We start from the raw sequence: 27,691 nt of genomic DNA on the forward strand, positions 1-27,691 counted from the left end.
ATTATTATTATTCAAAGGGTACGGTTCTGTACCTCAGAGTAGGCAAATTGTTTTCATTTTGATTAAGCGAGAAAAACTTTGTAAACTTCCACAGGAATATTTATTTCACGTCCATGGCTTCGTGCTACAAATGGAGCATGTTCCTTTATGGAAGTGTGGCTTAGATGATGACAGTAACGTTGGAAAATATGTAAAGGACAAGGGCCAGATATGAGCAGAAAATCAACAAAGTAAAGACTAAAATGTCAGTGTTCAGCAAAAGAGAGGAGGCTAAGACAAAGATTAACGCAGGGAAGCATAAACTTGAAGAGGTGAAAGATTTTCATTGCCTGGGAAGCCGAATTACCAACGGTGGACAAAGCAAGCAAGAAATAGATAATAGAATAGGACAGGTGAAATGGGCTTTCTGTTAAAAGATTAATTTTCTTACAGCTGAGAGTAGAAACATAGAAGTAAGGAAAAAAATCATCAGATGATACATATGGAGCATGTTTCTCTATGGGAATAAAGCTTAGACGTTGATAGCAGCAGTGAAGTCAAAGAAAGGAAGCTTTCAAAATGTGGTAATACTGAAAACTGACGACGAATAAATTGATCAACTAAGTAAGTAATGAGGAAGTGGGAGCCCTTCTGTTGAAATCAGGAAACGGCCATTGAGCCCCATGGCAAATGTTAGAGTGCGACACGTGAATCGTTCATTCGAACCCGAAACAGTAATTTTTTATACGCATCCAGTTGACGGAAAGGAAATATATTATATTATTTAAGTATTCTAACGATTTAGGTAGGTTTCAATTAGTATTTAAGAATCATTTTGGTAGCCTCCCTTTCGTTCATGTACTTCCCTCTTTAATTCAAAATACGGCCCACTCCCTTTCATTCTATCTGAAAATCATATTCTCTAACGCTGTTTTCAACATCCCCTCCCCGCTCAGTACTCGCTCCATCCATACCTTCTCTCTTCCTCGTATCTTATCTTGAAGCTGCCTCTCCTCACCCACCATGTCCTGCACTTCGTCGTTCCTCCTCCACTCCTTCCACTTCACCGTCTACATTCTTCTCCACGGAAAGATATATGGTTACGAAAATAATTTCCCCATTCATCCATTTTTTTCATAACTTTAAAATTAAAAAAATCAAAAGTTTCCGCCCACTTTTCATGAGCAAGTGACATCACTGAAGTTCAGGCTCATTGACTCGTTTTGGGAGACCCGATATTTAAAAGAAAAAAAAATTGCTCACTAGAGTATTGATAAAAATGAACCACTTGAGACGGATACGCGATGCCGACGAGTTGTGGAGAAGCGGGGAGCCGCCAGCAATGAGTCAGAGAGGTCACAAATTTATCTGCGAGAGGGTAAAGCCCGTCGATTTTTCAACTCGAATAAATCGAGATGTAGGAGACAGATAGAAAAAAAACAAAGAGTATGGATTTATTTAATTTTCAAAAACTTTACTATCGACGATAAAAAAAAACTAGTACACGAGTCCATTGAATTTATAGCGCAAGCTCTGTGCAGCACACAATAATGAGACTGGAATAGTCCAGTAACCAAAAACCTGTAGTCGCGGGTGGAAGGATAACTCCTTGTGTACGATGTGCGTGGCAAACTTTGATATTTGTCATGGGGTTGAAATAAATTTGAGCCTCCCCTAGTATTCACCGAAGTGCACAGACTTATTTTCGGAAAACATCCCTTATTTTCGTACACCAACACAATACTTCTGAATTTTTACGGTCGCTTGTGCTTTTGGGTAAAGGTAAGTACAGTATCATTGCCGACGCAGACTGTGATGACAATAGGCACACAATTTTCAGACTACACTAAGTAATACGAGGCGTATTCGATAATTATCCTCAGAGTTGCAATTCATAATCCTTGGAACTCGATAGTTAACCGTTGGTGACAAATTACCGCCATAGATATTATCTGCGAGCATGACAGCGCGCACGTTGGTCCAGAATGCTAAAAAGTGCGGAACGGAACGCTATCAAAACATGCAAGAGTAAGTTGGGATTTGAGGTCACTGATTACGAAATGGACTTCGACAAAGGAATGGATGCCCTGCACATGAATGCTGCTGTTAGTGATATGTAATAACTCCACTGACACATTATAAGAGACACCTGCTGGTAAGCCAAGAGTCTTCGCAGAAATATGATATTATTTGAATTAAATAGTGTGCATTTACAGTAAAACTGACACATTATAAAAATCTGTTTGACTGTGCATTTTGTGTCACATTATTTGTGAAATCATATGATTGACTGTAATTTAATAAATAAACAAACGATAATATTAAGAAAAATAATTGAAAAATTTCGCGGACAGTAATTATCTAAAATTGTGATTAGGGAATCCATAAATTTTGTACACTGTAAACTTTAGAGCATTGTATTTTTTTAAACTTTAGAGCATTTTATTTAGAGCATTTTATTCAATGAAATCTTGTTGTGTCAACAAATGAAGGTCGATAACAACTGGAGATGGATATTTATGATTTCCTGAAAAAAGATATATTAGCTCTATACAGCTATAATCCTTGTCACTTGTAATCTCTATATGCAAAGTAGAAAATAAAAAAGAGCAGGATTGAAGATTGTCTTTATTTTTCAATCATTTCAAATTTTTTTATCTGAAAACTTCTGCTAAATGTCAAACATGCATTTTTAAAGTCTAAAGTTTGAAGAATAATCTGAATCACATATTTTCGTAGAGATAAATCTGTATACAACCGCACGGCACCCTATTCTGAAGTAGAGGAAGTTCAAAATTATTATTTACCGTAGTACATCCCGAACTTTATAAATGAAAGAGATCTTGCAAGTTCCACTTAAAATCTTTATCACTAGACTACAGGACACGTTTTGATGCTTTCAAATCATTAAAACATATCGTTTAAAGTTGATAAAACAACGAAACGCGTCCTGTAGCGCTGCGGATAACATTATTAATACATTATTCTTTGTTCAATACATTTTTAACCTTGGATAATGTATGCGTCGGTTTCACATCGTATTGTGTTACGCATAATATTTTCCTAATATCCTGTGTCAGACATAAAGTGAAGTTTTTCTAAAATTTATCTTCTTCATGAAGGGTGTTGAAAGCGAAAATAATTGAATAAGATCTCCAACAAGCTGTCCACAAGCATATAATACCGTAAGTGGAACTAGGAAGATTTCTTGCAATTATAATGGTACGGTTCCACCAGAACTGACCCGAAACAAACAATTTCACTACATCAAACGGATCCATCATAACCACCACGAATATTACAAAAGAGGATTCTCAATTCGGCCACTAAATGTGTTGTCACCCACCGCACATTTAAATGGCTTTACAAAAGTCGCCACTCGCGTCTCTGACGAACAAATTGATCCGAGTTCCACAGGGAAATGTGTAATTAGGGGCATTGACAGAAATTTCTCCAAATGATGATGTGAAAATCAAATCTACAACTTTACAATGCGATTACTTGCAACAGCGAACATTATACTGCAATGTATTGGAAAAACAGATCGATTGCACTCATCACCGCGCCGCGGTCATTTTTGAAAACCTATTAAAATGCGGCCGAAATGGCATGAGAAATCAGCCTTCCATGGGATGGACTTGTGCCTCCTCCATGCAGTCCCCTTGATAACCATACAGAGATCCATCAATCATTACTTCAAGCCTCTAAACCACCTCCCTCCCCAAGCGAACCCTTAAGCTATTCTTTTAACGCGAGACTAATTTTGGGCCGATGGTCGTGAATATCACCCACACTCGGCAATCAGCAAAGAACCATTTTCACGGTTCGTGAGGACGTCATCACTTGACCTTGAGTTCCCATGACTGACGCCTCCGCACATATGCATAACTCACCAAACACAAAGCTTTATTAGCCCCCCTTCCCACACCCTCACCCCATCCTATCGCTTCGCATTTCTTGCCTCGGTCCTTGAAGAGCACAGCAGGAGGATATGGAGCCTTGTTCACAACGCATATAGTCGGACATATAAAAAAAGCCCCAAAGCCAACTGAAACGCAGATAGGTGTATGCCAAGATGTCTTTGATGCACAAGGCGACTCATTTATGACTAAACGCCGATTCACGTCGCTAAAAAGCAGCAGAGGTAGATGAGGAGATAAAGAAGCTGCATCACTCCTTACCTATCAGTCGTGTTTCGTCTTTTCTGGCGGCTAATTATACTTTTTAAACTTTCTTTATTATCATAAAATGTTTATAATAATATGGAATATGGGTTAACCATCGGCCACATTTTCCTACATCTCAAATATACCAGGTTTACATCTTTGAATATTTACCGGTCTCGGTGGCAGCGGAGTACAATCCTTGCTCGCCAAGTCGAATGACGCTGGTTCGAGTCCCGTCTGGGTAGCTTGCCCCTATCATGGGCATGGATGTGTGTTGCAGTTCATTGTTATTTTGTAAAGACCCCCGAATTTAAGACCAAACAGTGCTATTTTCGGGGCGACGAATACGAATAAATATACTGTGGTAAAAATTTCAACGTAATTAACACGTCGGAGCATTAACCGCATTAAAATTGTCATCAAAATCAGGTAATCTAGGGAACGTAGTGGTCTGCGCAGAGGTCCATAAACATAAAACTCCGTGGTAGGATTCCCAGTACAGGAGAGTTATTTCTCATGGCAAGTCATGGTAAATTTTCAATTTTCAAAAAGAGGGATGTAGACAGATGTCGATTCTGCATGCTTTTAATTTTCATGATAATTATACTTTTCTCGAGAAATTCCGTATTAACATAGAAATTGTCAATAGGTAATTCGCATTAGTAACAAAATAACCAATAAGAAATTCGTATTTATAACAAAATTACCATTGAGCAATTCGTGTTAATAACAAATAGGTAATTTTTAGTAATAACAATATCATCAGAACATGATACTCTACACGGCCCGAGAACTTCAAGATGTTAGCCTTCATTTCCAGAAGAACAAAACTTCATCGAAAAAGAAACACGACTGTTTGAAAGGGAATTATGGCCGGGGGTGGATGCAGGATTTCTTTCTGGGGAGGGGGGCACAAGCAAGGCCGTATCAAGGATTTTTTTCTGGGGGGGGCACAAGGATACCTCGTAATACAAAAGGAATACAATGATAATGGGACCGTATAAAAAATCTTGCATATTTTTTAAGGATTCGGGAGGGGCGCGTGCCCACCCCCTAGATCCGCCAATAATGATGGTTCCTCTTAAGCTCATTACTATAATTGAAACATTGGTCACATATAATCAGCTGGCTTATATCAAATGGCTCTCAGAGAGGTTTTGCCGAATATAGACGTAGTCTTAGAGCTGCGGCGCAAGTTTCACTAGGACGTTCCACGGTCGCGCAGCCCATTTGAATTTCTGCCGAGGAAAAACCACGCCCACGCATTTTGGTGCGCTAGACAGTAGAAGGGATGTGGGGGAGAGGGTAGGGGGCGAAGGAGTGACCTTGAATCTCGTAAAGCTTAAAAGGAAAGAGGGAACAGACGAGGTCCCGAAAATGAGAACAGTAGAAACTGATACCTCTCTGACTGTGTGATAGCATATATGTGACCATTTTCTCAGTGGCGTCGTCACGGGGGGGGCGGGAATTCCGGGTCACAACCCTGCTTTAGCCTAAAGGGGCGCAAAAAACGAGTAAAATGGCCTCAATGGACAAAAAACACTTAATAATACTCGTGAAAATTACTGCTTTTGAGTCCTGAAAATAACGTTTTCAATATTGAAAAAATCCCAAATATCCCTAGACCTCTTTGCCCTGGAGTTTTTTTACTTATACCCCGGAAGGGCCTCGAAATCTCCGTTTAAACCCCAATCGCATTTCAAAATTCTACGGCTACGCTACTGCATTGACTGCACATTATCAGCAGACAAACGTAAATCAGTAACCAAGTATGAAAGCGAAAATGCAAGTAGATAAATACATGCATCCTTTGTTTCACCAATACTGTTGAATTTTTTTTCGATTTAAGGTAAAAATAATACGTTATATACACTGAGTACTTAAAGAGATTAATGTGTGTGCGGAAGAAGGCATATTTTCGGAGCACCCATTGAACCCAATCGGAACATCCCTGTAAACTGAAAATGATATGCTATTCTAGATGACTCAGACTGGTGAAAATGTTGGTGACGATCACAGAATCCAAAATTAGAACACCATTGATTATGTCTTTACCACTATCAGTACCTTCTCACTCCATTCAAAATTTCTGTCTCGTCCGTACGTCCTCTTAAGAGTTTTTGTCTCTCCTCGCCCACCATATCCGGCACTTCGTCCTTTCTCTTTGTCTGCTGGGCTTTGAAGCCTTTTTCCATCTCCCTTGGCATTTTTCTTATGTGACGAATACCCGCGACACATCTGCTGAGGAGTCAACTAGCCCAGGGATACCTATCCTCTGACCTTCCTACTTTCGTAATGGTTAGATTTCATAACGTCCTCCAATAATCAACACGGAAATAAATTTTAACCATAAGGCAAACGAAATATACCTAATTTAATGAAATGTGTGGTTTTCGATTCATGGAATCGTACAAAGAAATATCAATGGAGGCTGTCGCACACAACCAAAGATAGCTTCGTTTGGTCAAAGACGCCGAATCTTAGGGTGAGATTTTTAAGATTTGGGGGTGAGGTGGCTTCAAGCGCATCAGACGCCATTGTAAGAGGCAAATAGGAGGATGGGGTAGGAAACGGCGCGGCAGTGATAAGAGGCCATGACGATTGATGTTTCGCTTCTGAGATGGCAATACAGAGTGACGTCATGCGTCAATCACGGATTCAAAATGAATAGCATATATGGGGGCGGACTATGGAAACGGAAATGCGAATTTCGAAGGTCAATAGCGTTTGAGGGACGTCAGGCGACTGATTTCCAAGGTGACTGAAGCTTTCGAGTAACATTGATTGCAAAGAAATTTCTTTTTTTCCAGCCTTTATATCAACTCACCAACCTGTCTATTTGTCTGTTTGTTTGTCTGTTTGTCTGGTACAAATCTTGTAACTCAAATTTGACTCACTTCCTGTGAAGCAAAAACGCTGAAATTTTGCACACTTCTTCATTTCCGATGACAATACATGAAAATATAACTTTTTCTCTCCAACCCCCCTTTAACCACCCCCCAGTCAACCTATAGCCCCCCAAAACATGTTTTTGATCTAAGAAGTTCCAAATGGTCGATTTTCGTGTTTTGCGACTTCACATATACATTTAATTTGTGAAAACTGTACAACAGCTAATTATGATCTTCATATATTTATTAACAATTGTAAGGTTTTGTAAATGTTTGAATATAGTTTTACCGTTACATAAAACGTACGGGGTGGCATTTTTAACATAGGGGGGTGGCATTTTTAACATAGGGGTAGGCATTTAAAAGCATAGGGGTGGCATTTTGAAACATAGGGGGCTTACCATTCACTGAAAATTTAATAAATATAGCGACTTTTTTAATACGTCACTTTTGGTTTTTCGGGGTCACTGAGTTTTTTTGCTTTGTGTCATATATAAACGTTGCTCATCCCCTGTAATCTAAATATAAAGGCTGGTTTTTTAAAAAAAATTTTTTATAAGAGCTTATTTTGGGTGAATTTCGTGTACATTTTGTCGCTTACGGTAGCGTTTATCTTTATTGACCATTTTTAAACTCTGAAGATGCCTACATTACGAGGAGAGAAACGTCTGTGAAAGCAACAAAAAATATGCAGAATGCACCCATCATAATCGTTGGGTGTCATCGACACTCCAAAGAAAATATTTTTTTTCTTTTTACTTGGAATGATACAGTTATGTCGTGTTATTTATTAAATAGGTCCACCGAAATAGATCCATACTAAATATTTACATTTACACTATTACCATAAAATCGATAATGGGAAAAATGTATTCAACGGAAGTTTTCTATGCACGTTATTTGACATTCGGCAGCATATTTGACGTTAACTTTACAACTTTGGGCTTCGATGCGTGAAATATTTTATTAAACATGCTGAATGTAATGTTCTCCGTGCTGATAGGGAGAAAAATAATTAGCTCTCATAAAAGGAAAGTGCTCAGGGGAAGTCCTATGGATGGGAAGAGGTAAGTGGAAGGGCGAGTGGGGTGTAGGTGACACCCCAGGACACTTTAATCCTTGACCGGTATCGTACGGTCTGAGAGACCTGGCTGCGTTTTTTAAATTATAAATATTTTCAAATTGGTTGTTTTTAAATAGCTAAAATCATCGTTTGCTTCATATTTTCGAGTAATAAGGGTCTAAAACTATTGAAATCAAATGTTTTTATTATTTTATTCTGTAAATTTACAAATTAAGTCCATTAGCGATCTGAGAGACTTTCACGTCACGCCTGCAGAATGCATCAAGAAAAGGAATAAAGGAGATGAATTCAATTGTTTCCTATTAGTTAGTCATCTTTCTTTGACATTCAAGGCCTTATTTTGAATTATGGCGAGACATTGACACTTAAAAACGATAATAATAACTCAAGTGTTTTTATATCAGTTCTTAGATCATGTTTAAAATTACTTCTTTTACTGAAAAATTGATTCGTATTGGTAACGCATAAAGTATAAAGTTTGGAATAGTTTGGAAGATAAAGAAACATAAACTTAAGCAATAAAAATTCCGTCGTAACACTTTATGAATATTTGATTTATTGCGGTATCCCAGACCACACGCCACTGGTATTGTAAAAACTATTTCAAGTCACTGGTTAAGGGTTATCTCGTCGACTCCAAAGCGGAATGAAAATGTTATGGGATACTGGCACTATTTTGTGAAATGACTTGAAGGTATAAGAGCTAACAATACTGTTGATACTACGATGTAAGTACGTACAATGGGTCAAAGAACCATTCGGTGTCATTAAAACCTCGTGCGCCCCGGGTTCACTTTGAGGCCGAGTTCAACTATGAATGACGCGCCGGAGTCTGCCCAGATCCGAGCGTTATTTATAGATGACGGCAGGCTTCGCTCGGCAAAATTTTCGGATCTGGGCAAAGTTAAAATTTTTACTTTCGGGCTGAAAATGTTAAAACGGTTAATTGGGTTGGAGTAAATTTCGGGAAGGTTTCAAATAATTTTGCTGGAAGGTCGTTCCAGTCCCTCATGGTCCTATTCAAGAAGGAGAACTGCTTTGCATTTGTCCTTTGTGATCGGCACTTTATCTTGAACTGGTGATCATTTTTTCCAACAAAGCTGGGTTTTGAAATGTCCTTCCCAAACTCTTTCCATGCTTTTTCCCCACTAATTATTCTAAACATGCCACATAGCCTGCTTCTTTTCCTCCTCTCCTGTAAACTCTCCCACCTCAGAACTCTCAGCATTTCTTAAACACTTTCCGTTTTCTTGTGCTTTCCCAACACATACCTTGCAGATTTTCTCTGCACCTTCTCCAATTCCTTCGCCTCTCCTTTAAAATGTGGGTGCCAGACAAGAGATGCGTACTCTAATGTTGGTCGTATTAGGGTTGTATAGCCCATGTGTGTGTCTGTAAAGAGCTGATTTCCCACGCGGTTGAACTGGATTCAAATCCCGGCAGTGGGATAGATTTAAGAGACGCTGCCCGATTCCTACTTGCGTGCCTTATGGAGGGCACTCCAAGTACAGCATTCCGTCCGTCGGATGGGACGTTAAACTGTGGTCCCCTTGGCGCCTGTCGTTAAGAGCATGCTAATGCCGACGCCGGGTTTCTCTCCACCATTTGCTCCTTGCCCTTTCCTCATAGCGCAAATGACCTCAGCTGTGGGTCGCCTCCAACAAATACCAGACCAGCTTTAAAGATATGCGCTCACTCTAACGAAGGGAAGTTCGGAGTGCCGCCATTGGGTTCGGTGAGAATTAACGAAGGACATGACCGGCAAACGATAAGCCGGAAAAAAAGCAAAGGCAGGGTGGAGGCCTCGCTTTTAAATTAGACTCGGCCTTTAAGGGACCCACGTTTGAATGGAAAGGCCACGGCAATTATTTTCTCGCATAAACCTCAGAGAACCTCACTGGAACCTTCTTTTTTTCCAGATAGAAAACGACGTATGGCCATGTCGGGGATGAAAAAAAGAGGGCTGAGGTTTTTTCTTCAGAAAATAGTTTTTTTTATCGGAAAACACGTAATTATGCGTTCACCGGTGTCTGCTGTCAGACCTCCAGACCCCATCAAAAGGAGTTTGAAGTTACTTCTGCATTAGCCAGGCTTATCAAAAGCTAAACTCAGTAATCTAATATCTTGGCGGACCTAAAATACAAAGCCTTTCTGGTTACGACCCTAACGCGATGAATTCACGCAATTTCGTGGAGAAGAGTCTCGGTCGGATCTCCAAAGTGATGATAAACTCTATTACGAAGTTAAAATTTTGATTAAAGGAGCACACACTATGCTATAAAATGCATTGAAATTACAAGTCAGATAAAAGTAAGCTTTATAATAGATTTGATTCATGTAATTGTATTTTAACAAGATATGGGTGCCCGTTTAAATTAAACGGGTAGCTAAGAATATTATGACTTTGCATAAAACATGTTAAATGAACCTAATTTGTGCTTTCTACTCAGTGTTAAAATTACCCCGGTCCAAGCTAGGACGCGTTTTGTGGAGGAAAAAGGAGAAGAGAGGTGCTATTTTGCACTCATTCGTCCTCACCTTGAATTATCAGCGAGCATATAAGATCAGGCGCAGAAAGACTTAATCGGTGTATTTTACTACATCAAAGGGAAGATGCATGGAGGGGCGTAGCCAGGGGTGGTCCGGACCCCCAAAAATATAAAACCACAATTACTTTGCTTCATAAAAGGAATCAAAATATTGAAAAGTCATGAATTTGCAAAAGATATTTTTTTTTTACTTTAACGAAATAGTTTACAAATGAAGTTTATTGGCTATGAAAAGTGTTAAAATTAGTTTAAAACCCTCTACTTAATATCCTGTTCATCAAAGTTTTCCTCCTGATTTTGGACCCGCCCCCCACCCCCCGAATGAAATTCCTGGCTACCCCACAGGTTGCACGATTCGTCAAAAACAGGTACGGGCGTGCAGAAAGCGGTAAACAGGTGTTAAATGAATTAGGCTGGGATCCACTAGAGGGTTAAACTAAAAAATTCATGAATAGTATGATACGTTTGGTTTTTTTTTGGCTTTTACGGAATTGTAACCCAGGTCTTCTAACAGTCACACCGAATATGTAATTGGTAACAAGCCAGGAAAATACTCGGTTGTGTCACGAACTGCTGTTTTATTTTTGTGTGTTACACCATCAATGAACAAAGGAGGGAGACTAACAATAATTTTTATTCTGCCCAAGTAAAAAAGATGATTTAACCTTACACTATCCAAACTGTCCAAGAAGCAAAATCCATGAAATTAAAATTAAATAAAAATCAACGCAATAACATAAGTTGAATATAACTGAGATATTAAAGCTCGGGGGGTGATTGCTTATTTAATATTCACCTGGAGAATCCTTCCTTATCGTAGTCGTACTCCTACTTCCCGAATACTGGACAGGACCCAAAAATAACCGGACGGAAATCGCTGCGCACGTAACTCCTATATTTTGGGCTCCTCCCACTAGATGGGCGTTATTTAATCATTTCTGAGTCAGTATGCGAAACGACATGGCTTTAGACGGTTTTAGCGAGCCCCTGTGACAGTTTACATGCGAAGAGTTTTTAATCCCTTCTATTTTTGAAATGGCTATTATTCCAAAACAGCGTGCAGCATTGAAAATTTGTTCTATGCTCGATAAAATTAAGGTGGACACGGTTAATCTTTTGTCTATAGCTTATAATGAACACGCCTTAAAAAGAACTGAAGTGCACAAATGGTATACGGAATTCAAACGCGGCAACATGTCGATCGAAGACATTCAACGTCCGGGTCGGCCTTCCAGGTCCAGAACTGATGAAAATGTGGAAAGAAATCGTGCCCTTGTGCGCGAGGATATAAGACGTACTATTTACGGACTCGCTGAACAATTTGATCTTTCTTTAAGTTCATTGCAATGAATTTAAGCCGAAGATTAGCAAATGAGACGAATCGCGGCGAAATTCATTCCCCGTTTCCTGACTCTTGATAAAATTGCGGCACGTGTTGCTACTTGCTGCCAATTGAGTCATCGGTAAAAAAAATTGCATGACACTGCTTTCTCACCCACCCTACTCACAAGATCTCGCACCTTGTGATACCCTTTGGTTCCCCCGGATGATAATAGCGATGAAAGGGAAATGTTTTCATCACATTGCGTAGGTGGAAATAGAATGGAAGGCGGTCGTGCAAGGCATCGGAAACAACTAGTACCAAAGGTATTTCGCGCAGTGGAAAAAAGTTTTAACCAATGTATCAGTTGAAATGGAGGGTATTTCGAAGGTGACTAGCGTTTGTAACACAAAAAATTAAATTTTGAATAAAAAAAATTGCGTCCAGTCATTTTTGGGTTCCCCCTTGTTTATCCTAACTCTCTAGTGAGAGGCCTCACGCCCTGTTATCCTCATTGGGTGGAGACGGCAATACCTGTCATCTTTCCCAAAATCCAGTTCCTTCTGCAAACGCGTAGTACAGACAAAAAATTTACAGGTAGACCCAGCCTCTTGTAACCTCGCGTTTTCGGGAGAACACTTCGATTCCGCATCCTCCTGGGCCTTTTTTAAAGCACCCCCTCGCGGACCGAGGGCTTAATTTCCCAAGTCGGCGCTAGAGGGTGGTGGTGGTGGTGTGGCGCGCGTGAGGCTTCCAAAGCGAAGATAGGGAGCAGATCCTCTTTGTTAGATCGGTGCGCGGGGGCTTGTGGGAAGGCGGGAAAGTAAAAGGGAGGGATGAGGTTGAAGCGACTGAAGGTGAGCGCGATGATATGGAGGAGTGAGAAGGCTTAATATGTTCATAAATAAACTCGGAAGCGATTCTCCCGGCTGGTGAAAGCGGAGCCTCGCAGCGAATTAAAAGGGTGGAGCGTTCAGAAGGCAAAGGGGTTTCCGCCGTCTGGCGAAACCTTAGCGGTGAAATAAGTTTTTTTTTTGAGAGAGAAAGAGGGAGTAAGTATTTAATTAACATTTTATGGCTACCTTATCCCCCGCTATAAAGTTGCTGATGTAGACGCCGGCGAAGAATTCATTTTTCGTTTTAAGCCTCCGTTTTTTTCAGTGTAATATACTTTACTGAGACGTCAGAGATTACTTGCCCTAATGCATCTGGCGGGAAAGCATAATTAACCTTTCATATTGACTGCACTGTTTAGAGAGTCAACATGTTCAGTGCAATATATAATGGGTTAATTTAAACATTATAATCTAAGCTAATCAACAACATTAAACCGTGCATTAATCGTATGATCGATTTTAGTATACACCGATATCGTTTGGTTATACGTATACTAAACTATTGTCGTGGCTCGCACCTACGTTTTTACTGAAAGTTACCGACAGTAATGGCTAAATGTGGCTTTCTTTTCTACTTTTCCTCAAAATCGTATATTCTATGATCTTCTATGTCGATGCATTCTCAAACGAGCAAAAATACACAACTAGCACATTCAATTCACTTTGAAATAATCAAGAATAGGGCGCGAATAAAGATTTCCTTTTTGAGTTTTCAACTCTTTGGATACGGCAGGTTAAGTAGAGCTAAGTTGCAGTGAACAAAGCTTAAAGCTTCCTCTCTCCTCTCCCCGCACGCGTCGACAATACCTTCTTCAAAATGACCGACGTATTTTCTTCTCCAAATACCTCTGTAACTGAAAATTATTTTCAATTTCTAAAGAGCACGTCTCAATCCTAAACTGATAAACGTCGTTCATCGGAACAAGAGAACTTAGGAGAGGGCCGTTGATTATTTTTTCAGCCGTGAGATGTCTTCAAGTGATTTCTTTGGCCAATGGAGGTGCAGGGATACCTTTGGAGTACACCTACAGAGGGGTGCTTAGGCAGTAACCTAAAGCAAAGGCCAAAACGATATCCCAGCTTCAGTAATACAGAATTGTCACGAAATAATGGTGCGCTTTTGAACATGGTTTAGATTAAAACGGAATCACTTACAGCTATAATTCTCTGTGTTTTTCGAATTTTCCGTTTCAAACAGTTTTTTTAGTAATTAATAAATTTCGATATTAATTTCAATATACCGCTCGATAGGAGAGAAACCCGGCATCGATATCAGCATACTTATAACGAATGGCACCTAGGGATCAACGGGCTAACATCCCATCCGACGGAAGGAGTGCTGCACTTGGAACTGCCCTCCTCGAAGCTCTCAAGTAGGGATCGGACAACCTCTGAAAAATCTCTGCCACACTATCCCTTCTATCATCCTATGAATTACTGAAGCCAAACCATTCTTTTATGATAACCCTGAATTATGAGAAATGGAAGCATTTATCTCAGGAAACACTATGTAAAATATATTTAAGAATAAATAGTTGGATTATTAAATAATTTGTATATTAATTGAGCATACATGAATAATTTTTATGCCAACACTTCTCCTTCTAGTCACTCTCTCTGAATCAACATGAAAGTTGGTTTGGATATATCTAAATCTACATAATACCCCACAAGCCGCCTAAAAGGCGAGTAGCAGGGGGTGTTAGAACTCCAGCCGTTTATACGGAAAAAGGAATTGCTCTAAGGAAATTACGACTAGCATTTATTTTAGCCCTCTATGGTTCGGGAGAAAAACGTATTCCTATATCTATCCGTTCGACTAAATATATCTCTTAAATTATCGCTTCTGTCGGACCTGGAAATATAGTGGAGGTTTAATATTATTTTCTCCGTGTCATTCTTAAAGATATCCGTTCTCACATGTTCAAGCAATCTAAGCCTTTCGCGCAGCCTACCAGTCGCCAGCTGCTCCCAGCCTAACTCGCTTAACATCTGGGTAACGCTGTCTGTATGCCCGTAGCAATTTTTGACGAACCGCGCAGCATTCCTTTCTATAAAGAGGATAATGGATAGGTAAAGGTAGAGCTCACCCCAGCCTTGGACACAGGCGTGTCAGTATCGCTCATTCAGAGCAAGGGGGCCAGTTCTTTTTCCTTGGCCCTCTCACACATGAAGGATTTTATTCGGGGTTTCCGAACTATTAAACCGGGATTTGAACCCAGTACCCTTCAATTATAAGCCATGCACTCTGCCCACTGGGCTACATCGCTCCATCTTATTCATTACGAGTGTTGAATAATACGAATATAAAATTTGCAATCAAATTAAATGGCATGGAAATAAACACTATTGTCGAATAAAACCAAACTCGAGTTTTGAATTTTTCCATTTTGCTCTGATTGATTGAGGTCTTTACTTTTTAAAATTCCATTTTATGCAAGAAAAAAAAGTCCAGGAGGATGAGCGGGAGCATTATCCAACAGAAGGACACACTTAAGCGGTAGACCATTATCGATTAAGTATTTTTTCACTGAAGGCCCAAAAACTATGTTCATCCTCTCAATAAAAAACTGATGGGTCACCCATGCTTTACTGTTTGCACGCCACAGAACTTGTTATTTTTCTTTCATAACTTTATAAGCTTTGAAGGCCCTTGGGTTTTCCGAGTGGTAGACTAGCATCGGTTTCATTTTGAAGTCGCCAACAGCGTCAGCGCAAAGTGCAAGCGTTAGCCTATCTTTCATAGCCTTGTGGCCGGGTAGACTCTTTTCTTCAGCCGTGTTAAACGTGCGCCTATGCATTTTTTTCCAAAATAACCCTGTTTCGTCACAATTGAACACTTGTTGAAGTAGGTATCCTTCTTCACCAATGAGTTTTTCAAAAACCTTAATGAAATTTTCAGCCGCCTTAATTTCTGCACTAGATGCTTCTCCATGACGAATAACTGAGTGAATGCCACATCGATTCTTAAAATTGTCAAACCAGCCACGACTAGCTTTGAACCCCTCACCGCCTTGCGATGATTCTCCCTCCATCTCGGTTACATCACGCTTGAGGCCTTGGCAGATGGCGCCAGCCTTCTCACAAATAATCGCTTCATAAACAGAGTCACGTGCCAATTGCTTCTCCTTAATCCATAATAAAAGTAGCTGTTCCATCTCATCATGTATATTAGTTCGTAGCTTTGAAATAATGGTGACGCCTTTGGAAGGTTGCAGCTTCTTTATCGCTTCCTTCTGTGTAATGATCGTGGATATTGTAGAAGGATTGTGGCCATACTCATTTGCCAAGCCGATGATACGAACGCCACGCTCATGCTTTGCAATAATTTCATGTTTCGCTTCCATTGAGATCATTTTCTTAGGCTTTTTCCTTTCACCAGTTTTGTCTTTAACTTTGGGATCCGTGGTTAAAATAACAAAATATGCAGAGTACGGTATATATACTATCCAAAATGACACGAAAAACAGGCACAAACAAAGCGAATAACACAGTGACGTGTGAACGATGCAGCGTCAACCACAGTCCTCAGCATTGCTACCATGAGGTATAAAGTAGTAGTAAACCTTTAGTAACTGTCGTGGCGGCCATACACAGGACTCTGGTGTTAACAACCAAACAGAGCGACATAGCGGGCAAAATCGGCGGGAGTATCTGATGCATATCGCTAATCACACGTTATAAAACCGGCCATAAATTTAATATGATGAGGTGTTTCATACTTGAAATATTTGTAAAATAAAAAAAAAACAAGTTAATAAGATTTTTTTGGAAGCAGATAGGTAAAAAATACCGAGAAAAGTATAAGAAGCGTGGGGTAGACTGCTTAAACACAAAAATAAATTTCTCTCATTTCTTCCCCCCTTATACGCATCCCTGCCTCCAACACACTTTCTCTTCCCTTCTCCTGTCCGCTCGGCCCTGCCTTCCGACAGGTGACGCCTTTTGAAGCTTTATTTATCGCAGGAACTCCAAAAATAGGCCTTTGAAGGGATTTTACGTGTCATGGTGCGCGTAACTTACCTTCAATTCCAAACCCCTGCAAAACCTCCTTTAACAAACACCGTCTCCCCTGGGGCAGAATGGAAATTAGACGCGATACCAGGAAAAAGAATGCTTAGAGATGGTTAAAACGGTAAAATATGACGAAGCTCACGATAATGCGCTCAACTCTGATACCGGCTGGATCTTCTCCTTGACAACAGACTTTTTGTCATTTTTCAAAAGATTGAAATGAGCGTTTTTGGTCCTAAAATATTCCTCCTCAGTTCGAATACCTATGAATATTTGCTGTGTTAAAGCTGTCCTAGAACCTGAGAGAGATTGTCGTATTTATCCTGAATGACCTTTTTTATTTTATAAACACAGTGGTAGTGATCAACTGCAGGTGCAATGCATCTCTTGAGGATATAATTACAGGTGGTTTTAATCTCGTTCGCGCAAACCTATGCACCTAAATATTTAACGGGGTCATGATAAGTGAATTTGAGAGTCTACGATTTCATTTAAATTTAGAAATTCTCTAACACTTATGCGAGAGTTTCCATTAACTTGAATTGACAGCTTACCTTTAAAAAGTCCAGAAGGAAAATATTACCTGCAGAAAAATGTACGATTTTACGCTTTCCAAGTGGATTGTAATTATGAAATGCTCAAGGACTTTGAACCATGCCCGTGGGTTTGTAAATATGTACCAGAGTTTCTTTGGCTTAGAGTGCCACCCTCTTAAGGGCACAGAACGACTTGTTATAAACTCATTTTTTTAACTGGATTTACGAGGGCAAAAAATGCTCTTTTGAGCTTTGAAGTAGATGCAGGCAGCTACAGAAATGTAGACAACTAAATTGCCCTTGGCCAGGTGTGAGGTACAAAAAAACTAGAAAAACCTCTTGATAAAAGATTCAGCGTTATTTTGCTATAAATGAAAAAAGGAATTTAGAGAAAAAAATCTCATAAATTTAAAATATCTTGGCCAAGTTAAAATCCTGATTCATCGGGCACTATTGCTTGCACGGCAGTGTACTTGGCCAAATCCGAAGATTAAATTAATTACAGAATTTTCATAACCAAACAAAGAATGCTGGAATCTAAACCTCTATCCTCACTATAATGGCATGTTAGTTCGATTTGCTCTTTGCTATTTATAATACGATAGAAAGCTTCGTTTTTCCCTGGAGAGTGTTTAAAAAAAAAGCTTTAAAAAAGTAAAGGGAATTCAGACGAAACTTTTCCCTCAAATAAATAAATAAAATTATAATTCTAGGTGCTTCGCAGTAATACATCGTACTACAGCTATTCATACATACATATATATATATATACTCGCTTACCATACACTTAGGCTTTCAAATATGTAGATGCAGTCGATTGATATTGAGATTTGTACAAGGTCAAGGATTGCGCGATTCAAGCTTAAGATGGCAGGAGAAAGTCGTGCATCTTGAGGCGAAGAGACGGAGCGAAGCAGGGGGTGCGGGAGGGGAAGGCATAAAAATAACAATGGCAGAGACAATGGCGGATGGCGATCGTGACAATGGCAACAGGACCCTCATTCACCAGAGGGTGCGATCTCAGCAGAAGCGAAGCGTCTCAATTTATTTTTATCAAGTATTCCACCGGCTAAGGAGGGGACAGTGACACTATATCATTCAGATGCTTAGAAAAAGTGATCAGAAAAGAGTAAGAAGCCTTCAAGATGTGTTGCAGGAATAGCTTACTCAAGATAAAATGGACGGAAAGGGTGAGAAATAAGGAGATGCATAGAGGAATAGGATAAAAAATGACACATTGAATAACTGTACGCCAAAGAAGAACACGGTGTATTGGCAACGCAATGAAACAAAGCAGTTACGTGGGAAAGATGATGTATGGAAAAATTAATGGAAAAGTTCTCAGAGATAGACCAAAAGACAAGTATCCACGACAAATCAAGAAGGATATAGGAAATAAGAGCCTCAGGGAGGCATAAGAACTGGCTTGGGATATGAAAAAATGGAGAGTCGCAATATTTTCTTATTTTATTTATTTCCAACTTCCCGTAAATAGCAAATAAAGGCCTTTACAACGGAGGGTTAACAAAGCACAACCCAAAACTCTATATCCTGGAGGGGGCTCACATACCACGGCGGGATTCGAACCCACGGCCTACGGTTTGGTGGGCGAGGATTTTACCCCACCGCTACCGAGAACCATAAACCAATCTTAGGTTTGCAATACTATGCATATATGAACCGATTAAGATACGTTTTAGTGGATTACTTGATAATCACTCCGGCCATGTCTACGTCTATCTTTGACTTGCCTCTTACAATCAAAATATGGCCTAGTTCATTCCATTCCTTTCATAAATCCTATTCTCTTCCTCCACATCCCCCTCCTAAAAGGCATCCTTCCCTCTATCACGTGTCTTAATTCAGCGCTCGCTCAACGTGAACCCTATATCTTTCTCATATATATCATCTGCAATCATTCTCATCTCGCCCACCATATAAATCAATTCGTCATTCCTTTTCTAAACCGTCCACTTTACCTGCTCCATTCTCATCCAACCCTACATTCCTAACGCGTTCACTCTCCTCGTTCTTCTTCCTCAACATTCACGTTTCCACACCATAAAGCGCTACACTCCAAATTAGACTCTTCACCAGTCTTTTCTCCACATTCTAACTGTAACGATCCTCTCATCAACTCCTTCCTATTCATGAGCGCCTCCTTAGCTAAAGCAGTTCTCTTCCTGAGAATTTCTTTGGTGGAATAAAGAAAATCTCTCGAAACGGAAGGGTAAGGGGGTTTGGAGGGAGCACCTTCGTTTGGTTTGCGGTAAGAGAGAGGGAGGAAGATGAGCAGGGGAGGGGAATTATTGTTGACGAGCACCCTCGAGCCCTTTAATTGTCGTCATCGGCTGGGAGGGGCGGAAGACTCTTGGTTGGAGTGACGGATGAGAGCGGGTTCTTTGCCGACGCCAGCCACACGGCGTCGGTGAAGGGGAAAGTATCTTCCCTTCCGCTGATGAAGGCAGACTGCTCAAGGACAAACCCCTTCCTCTACCTCCCCTTTCCTATTGTCATTCCAAGGGGTCTTCTCCCCTTAAGATTCCCTCTTCACTTAAAGTGTATAATGGGTTATTTCGACCTATACCTTACGGTATTTGGTGGAGGTGACCGACAGATTAGGACACTTGCACCGTGAGGGAGGGGTAGAAAGGCAAGGATTGACGGTGTCAAAATTAGCCTGCTCATAAAGATTGACCCAAGGGTACCACGGCTCTATATCTTGCCTAAATCCGAAGATTATAGAGAGTTGGGGAATTCGGGGATATACGTCGCATGCGGGATAGACTGCGAACACCCCTTAGTTTCGGCGTTTCCTGACAGATTGCGGGCAGATGCCCAATGCAGCGGCGCATTAGATGCCAGGGAATAAGTTAGGATGGCCCATTTTGTTTTTTTCTATTTTTAGTGGAGATACAGAATACTGTAATCAGTTTTAGTCGGTTTCAATAGCGTGCGGCGTATCACCCTCATAGGTGCGGTGTTTCAGCCGCAAAATACGGGATAGACGCCGCGAGGTAATATATTACAGAAATAATTCTTACAGCTCAGAGAATAACGATATAAGTGTACGTTTTCGTGTGCACGTCAGAAACCAGACTATTCACTATGTTAACTACTTTTTTAATCGAAAAAGCAAAAGTAGGACAAAATATAGTTTTTTTTTTACAAAATGTGCGGCATCTCTCCTTAATTGGCCCTACAGAATTTTAATAAACAAACAAAGAATGCTCGAAGCCAAGCCCCTATACTCACCGTAATGGCATAGGAGTTGGATTCGCTCTTTGCCATATTATGAAGAAAAAAGGGTAGGGAAGAAGCGGCTGAAAGAAACCCGTCGACATTACTCTTAAAGATAGGCGCCAAAAGGACTACGGCTTCAAGTCCCACCTGACGGTCGGAGTGCTGCACTGAAAGTGCCCTCCTCAAAACACTTAAGCAGGGATAAAGAAATCACTGATAAATCTATGCGATCACCTGAATTAGAATCCGGACCGACTCATTACACAAATCCGATCCCCTATTTCAAACTCTACCTCTTAATTCAAATCATATTTGACAACTTAATTTTTATTCTAATATTTGGGAAACTCCCCTTTTAGAACTTTTACTCACATATAACTAGCATGAAAATTAAGTTTTACATTTTTTACAGGAAAGTTATTAATTTACCTTATACCAAAAATGGACGGTTATGATTTAAGGGGGGCAATTTCGTACATAGTCCGCCATTCAGTCAAGTCAAGCTGAAAAGACAGTGGGCTATTGATGTAACAGGTGTAGGAAGTTATTCTTTTTGATAGCATTTTCTCCGCCTGCATAAACTAAAACCGAGAGTAAGGGACAGTTTGGCACTCTTATGCGACTCTGGCAATTGTTAGTGAGTTACAGATCACGAATAATGATTAGATGGAGCACGACGACAATGACTGAAGTTCCCGCCACTTTTTCATTACATTTCGTGACGCGACATTCCATATGGAATTCTCCGGCTGGATTTACTTTGAGCACTCGAAGTCACAATTAACCGCATCCAAGGAAAGAAGGTGACCAGTGGCGAAGGGGAAGTGGAGTTACAAACGAAAAGAAAGGAGGGGGAGGAGCGTCCCTTCGGACTTCGGCCACCCACAGTTCATATGGAGTGCGCGCATTGTATACCTTTAAGGATGAACATAACAAATGTGGTATAAAAAACACTTATTTTGTTCCTCATTTTAACAGAGATATGACATAAACGAATTTTGACAAAGGAAAAATTTAACCACGAATATTGAAAAACGTATATTTACGATAGACACAAAATTGACCAACAACCAATGCTTAAGCCTAAAATGTACATGCATTCAATCGATGATTACTAAATTGATCAAATTTTCCTCCACCACCAGAACTAAGTAAATTGACAAAACATGAGTCAACGCAGGAAAATTGAAAATCTTCTTAAAACCCTCTTTTCAACCAATAGTAACCACAGTTGTGTGCTTTCAGAAGGGTTAATATTTCATTGTGAAGTGGCTTTAAATACTATTAAATTACTCAGGATTTTAAGAGTAAATTTAAGAGCCAAAAATTGTATTTTAATAAGCGAAAATGTTCAGTAAAGTTACATTCATAGATTGTTTTGTACGGAATAATGACATTTTATTGAACAAGTATTTTATATTAGATGCCAAACTGTAATGATCCTCTTACTTTCTATTTATTATAGTCTGTATTATCATTACTAACAGCCGAAATTACAATTAAATGTAAGATATGGAGCTCTTAGAAATTCTATTTATCATGATACCTCATGTTAACAAAGATGAGTGCGAACATGGAGAGAATAATATAGGAAAAGCAGGTCTTCGTAAATTTTACGATAGCAATCAATAAACATTTTGGGTAATTTACACGCCCAGAAATATTTTCTTGTGTGCAATCGGCAATGGCAACATGTAAGGCACGTGAGAGGATATTTTTGACCATTATTTTCATTACTTTGGGCATCTCTACCACATGACCACAAGAGTGAGATAAGGGCTGCTGCAGATAGGTCACGTGAGGGCAGATTCGGGCAAGAGGATAAGGGGTGAAAGTTTCTTGGGAAGAAAAGACTCAACATCACATAAGTTAAGAGATGGATGCACTGGCTCAGTTATTTTGCCTTAAAATCTTATTTACTAATAATAAAGACAATAAAATGCTTTTTCAGGCATCTTAAATGGCTAATGGTCTTCTGCAAAGGGACTTTTTTTATTAGTTAAGGTTTGAAGAGAAAAATTTTAAACATAATAACCGTCTAAAGATATTTTGTTTGGATTGCTGTTCAATGAATATCCAGTTACACGGAAAAATCAAATTTTATTCCATCAAATTATTAAAAGGTAGATGCCAAATTGCAATATTACTATTACGGCCCTATTTTTTTATATGATTGATTTTTATATGATGATATGATTTTTTTATATGATTTATATGATATGATTGATATATTATTTATTTTAATATGATTAGCAACACTGAAAAGTACAATAAAATGGTAGACACGGAGCTTGAAGTCATTTTACTAAGCATGAAACGTCATATTTACGAAGTTGAGAGAAAGATCAGATGGAATATTTTAGGAAACTATCTCCTGGAAATTTTTACCAAAGCAATCGGTTAAATATTCACCCGGAAAATATTTACTCATGCGCAATAGGTGATTGCTACATGTCAGCCGCGTGAGAGGCTATATTTGACCATTATTTTCATTATTTTGAGTATCTTTAGAGTGTGGCCGCTAGAGTGAGATAAGAGCTGGTGCAGAGAGGTCATGTGAGGGCAGCGAGGGGCAAGAGGATGAGGGGTGAAAGTTTGTGGGGGGGGAAAGGACAAGGGGAATGGGTGCGTCTTCGTGGAATGTTTACACGCCGAAACTTTGATATTCGTGGGCCAGCGTCTTCTCCGGGGCGGTGGTCTCCTGCTCCTCGCTTCCTTTCTCCTCAGAAGAGTGTCCAGGGTCCAGCGAGCAAACATCATCTACAAGTCTTTCAAAACTCCCTACTCGCACATTACAACGTCCCGTGGAGCAGCAAACATGAAAGAAGTAGGGAACCACAAGGACGGTCAAAGGGAGAGAGAGAGAGAGCTTGAGATGCCGCCCATGGCAGGGGCAGCAAACACGGCCTGCAGTCCTCGCTTTAGAAAGAACTAGTCACGGCTCACGCGCATATAACAAAGCATCATCGGGTTATGGTGGAAAAAAGTGTTTGAAATCCCAGAGGTGGGGCCTAGAAAATTGTATGATTATAATCCTCAGGATAGCCTCAGTAATACAGTCATAGGTTTTTTATAAGGAAAAAATAGAGTATTATAAAAATATAATATTTTATAGGCATCATCACTGGTCAACAATCTTAGGATTGGTTTGACGCAGCTCTCCACTAAATTTTCGTATTAGCTAATCGCTTTATACCTATGTATTTTTTGCCTTTCATATCCCTCTTTACCTGTTCCATATATTTAATTTGACGTCTTCCTCTTCCGTTCTTACAATGTGCTTGTCCCTCGACGATAGTCCTCACCAGGCCATCATGTCTCGAGACATGGCCTATAATCCGTCTTCTTGTCAATATTTTCGAAGCTTCTCTTCTCTCCTATTTTTATACATACTTTATTATATATTTTCATACTATATTTTTTACTACATTTTATACTATATTCTTTTTTTATATTTTATATTATATGCCAAATTGTAATAATTACGTTATTCCGGTATGGTTATTATCACGAGAAATTAATTTCAATGTAAGTTGCACAACTTTCATAAATTATGAAACACCTTAGTAACAAGGTATGGCGTGAAATTAGTAGGACAATGAAGAAAACCCAACATCACCCATGAAACGTAAGCGCCAAGAAAAAAGATGACAAATACATTCATTCCATTCGTCGGTGCACAAATCAATCTTTTCCAGGATAAGATATGCTCATAGTTCTTCACAGCGCGTAATTGAAGGGATGTGACACATGAATCGGAAACGTTTAAAAAATTTATTTTCAATTTCTTCCATTTAAGGGAGGCAATTTAAAATATTTTCGGAAATAGAAAATGTTATTACATAAAACAGTTAGACAATAAGATTTCAATCCTGCCACATATCCTTCTATGTCAGCAAAAATAAAAAAGTTGAATTGTGCGGTTGAAATAAAGAGCAAGGTAAAAAAAGTCAGTCGTCTGATTAAACAAATCCAACTCAAATTTCATGACCATGCACGGATGTCAAACATGCCTCTCATTCATACGTGCTCCGAGGGTATTCATTGGCGTAGCTTGAACGAGGGTTTTCAGAATAAACCATTTGCCGTCGGCGTCGTAAGTCCACGGACGCAGTCTAAATCGTTGGGTCACGAATATTTCAAAATAGCATCATCAAGTCGGCCTCACATTTAAATGGGTTTACAGAAGTCACCACTCGCGTCGCTGACGGACGAATTGACCTGAGTTACACGGGAAAATGAGGTATAATTAGAGGTGTTAACCGATATTTATACACATGATGATATTATCTATCAAATTCATCTCTCTTATATGCTATTAATCGCTATTAAAAACAGTTATACTGCAAAATATTGGAAAAAATTGGATCAAAGTGTACTCATCTCAACACCGCGAACGTTTCGGAAAGCTGATTTAAGTGCGACCGAAGTGGCAACAGAAATCTCCCTTCTATCGGGTGCAATTGAGTCTCCTTTATGTAGTCCCCTTGCATCGGGCACTCAAGAGCGAAGAATAACAAGTGAATCCTCCGATGCGCGCAAGCGAACTCTTCTCTTTCACGGACAGCGGAGCAGAGGCTGAGCGACACGGGTCGTTAAATGCGTCTCCCAAGAGAGTGAAGATTTAGGAGGAAGAGGAGAAGGCTTTTGGCGGATGAGTCGATGGGGAGTGATGCTGGGAAATGGACCACGACGCACGAGGAGAACGTCACTCGCTATGGCAGTGTAAGGGTGCGGATTATGGATGATCGGAAGGACGCTTCCAAAATAATGATTTAAAAATCAAAACACATTGTTCTTCAATAATCATTACCTTGCTACATCAAATTCTTAGTTAATCCACTGCTATTGGAGAACCCTAGAAACCAAGAATAAACGTTCAATATTTATAAATTTGGAGATAAGAGCAGATAATGGCTGGTGCGATACACAATATTGCTTTGGAAAAGGTATAAAAGTTATTTACTGATAAGTATATTATTATATATAGATTCAGTGAATCACTCGTGTTCCTTTACTTCAACAATATTTTTTACCCCACCAACCACTATCTGCACTTACCTTCAAAGTTATAAAAATTGCACTTTTACCCCTAGATTTCTAGGGGCCTTAATTGTAAATATAAAACTAAATTAACATGCATTAAAAGTGCCTGCCATTTACAACTGGCATTGAGGTTATTAGCGGGAGTTATTTAAACTGTCAACTGCGAAAAACATTTTTAAAAAAGTGAGAGCAAAGACACCAGCACAGTTGAGTAGGTACAAATATTAGGAACATTTTTTACTGAATTATTAATGGTGAAAAAGCTATCGGAAAGCAAGCAATTTTTAAAATTGGAGCAAGGATGACTAATACCCAAATTTTACTTTCAATGTGAAAGGGAAATAAAATTTCTCCATTCACTAAGGTTTACGAAAGATTTCAACTCGTATGAATTATATTGAAGCAATTAATCATTTCGTCTCAGAATTGCTACATTAAATGGTTAATGGCCAAAATTTAACAAATACCTACTATTGTTTGCAAGTTAATTTTGTGGAACTTGCTTGTACTTAAATAAATATAATTCCAGCTTTGCCTATTCAATAGAACATTATTTAGTACAACCTCGACGGGTTTCAACGCTCCAGTGTTATAATCAAGACGGCATATTTGAAAAATGAGTATTTCCTTTCGATAATGACACGGAAGTGTTGAAAACGCTCTAGGTTGTACCAATTCAAGCTATGTGGAATAGGAAAAGTCATCATTACATTTATTCAACCTAAAGTTACCGAAATTGAAGCGAGGTAAAACGGTTACAGAATGCTAACGTGACAGATTTTGAACACACAGAGTTCAGCTGTAGATCCCTAGATCATTATGTTGATGTCAAAGGCAAGTAGAAGCTGAGATTAAAAATGGAAAACTCGCTCTCATGTGCTCTTTGAAAGAAGTCCATAATTGAGCATGGCAGGTTGAGGGACAAGCCAACAAGAGAGGGGAAGGATACGGCATATGTAAAAGGACGGGACATGACTTGGTCACCGCATGGATTATTCAACCCTTAAACACACCCCTTTTGGGTTGACCGGCCCAGGGTGCGGTTTGGTATTTGGAGGAGGCGGCCGACAGCTGAGGTCTTTTTGCGATAGGTGGAAAGGGCGCGGAAAGAATGGTGGAGAGAAACCTGGCGTTGGCTTTAGCGGGAGCGTAAAAAAAGGCGTCAAAATAATCACAAAATATCGCCCCATCTGAAGGACGAAGTGAAGCTTTTTTTGAGTACCCTTTACAAAATACCCAAGCAGAAATCGGGCAGTCACTGAAAATCATCTGCCACAGCTGGGGCTTTGAACCGGGGCCCGTAGGAAGGGAAGCCAACATATATGGTCCCCAGGTCAAAGGGATTGGAGCTTAGGCTATTTTGAGGAGCTTCTTATCAACACGTGTTCACCACTCGTACATGAATAAAAACAAAAAATCATTCTGAATTCTTCCCATGAGACCAAGGTTGAAATTAATTTAATTACGCGAAACCAAGATGGAACTGTTTACTCAATATGAGAACTAAAGCTTTCGTTGAAATAGCCAATCAGACTCACTAGATCCATTACATATTCTCGGATTTTTATAATCTTGGTCGCAAGCGCAGAAGCCTAAAATAGCTCTTTTAAATATTTAGATCAAGTATTTTTAACCTATTCCATGTCAAAAGATAGCACTGCAACAATATTATACTTCAACAAAGTCCACACAGTAAATGTACTCAGCTAAATTAATTAAATGCGAAACTGTAATCCTAGTGAATTTTATATACTAAGTCGACCCTGGTTTTGGAAGATCACTCCGATCACTAAATTTCGCAGGAAAAAATTCCCTAACTTCGTATTAATATGGATGCCTGTAAATGTGGCGTGGTACCACATCGCGCTCTGGCTCCCGAAACCACGAATTTATCTATATGCTCACTAAAAATTCAATACCAGCCGAGGCGTTCCATATATTAGGTGAAATTCTAAATAAAATGGTA

At 39.5% G+C, this 27,691-nt stretch overlaps 2 protein-coding genes across 4 annotated transcripts in view; one reads left to right on the plus strand and one right to left on the minus strand.

Moving 5' to 3' along the window:
• The window catches only part of LOC124162110 (proteoglycan 4), a 673,012-nt gene that overhangs the window by 230,701 nt on the left and 414,620 nt on the right, over window positions 1-27,691 (plus strand). The window lies entirely within an intron of this gene.
• Window positions 15,502-16,242, minus strand: LOC124162606 (tigger transposable element-derived protein 1-like). Its single transcript, XM_046539194.1, has one exon. It carries the CDS (start codon window positions 16,240-16,242, stop codon window positions 15,502-15,504), a length of 741 nt encoding a protein of 246 aa, XP_046395150.1.

This window comes from Ischnura elegans, chromosome 7, assembly GCF_921293095.1.
Source record: "Ischnura elegans chromosome 7, ioIscEleg1.1, whole genome shotgun sequence".
NCBI classification, from domain to species: domain Eukaryota; kingdom Metazoa; phylum Arthropoda; class Insecta; order Odonata; family Coenagrionidae; genus Ischnura; species Ischnura elegans.

Excerpts from the sequence above, each read along its gene's own strand:
- LOC124162606 (XM_046539194.1), bottom strand. The coding sequence starts at position 16,242 with ATGATCTCAATGGAAGCGAAACATGAAATTATTGCAAAGCATGAGCGT.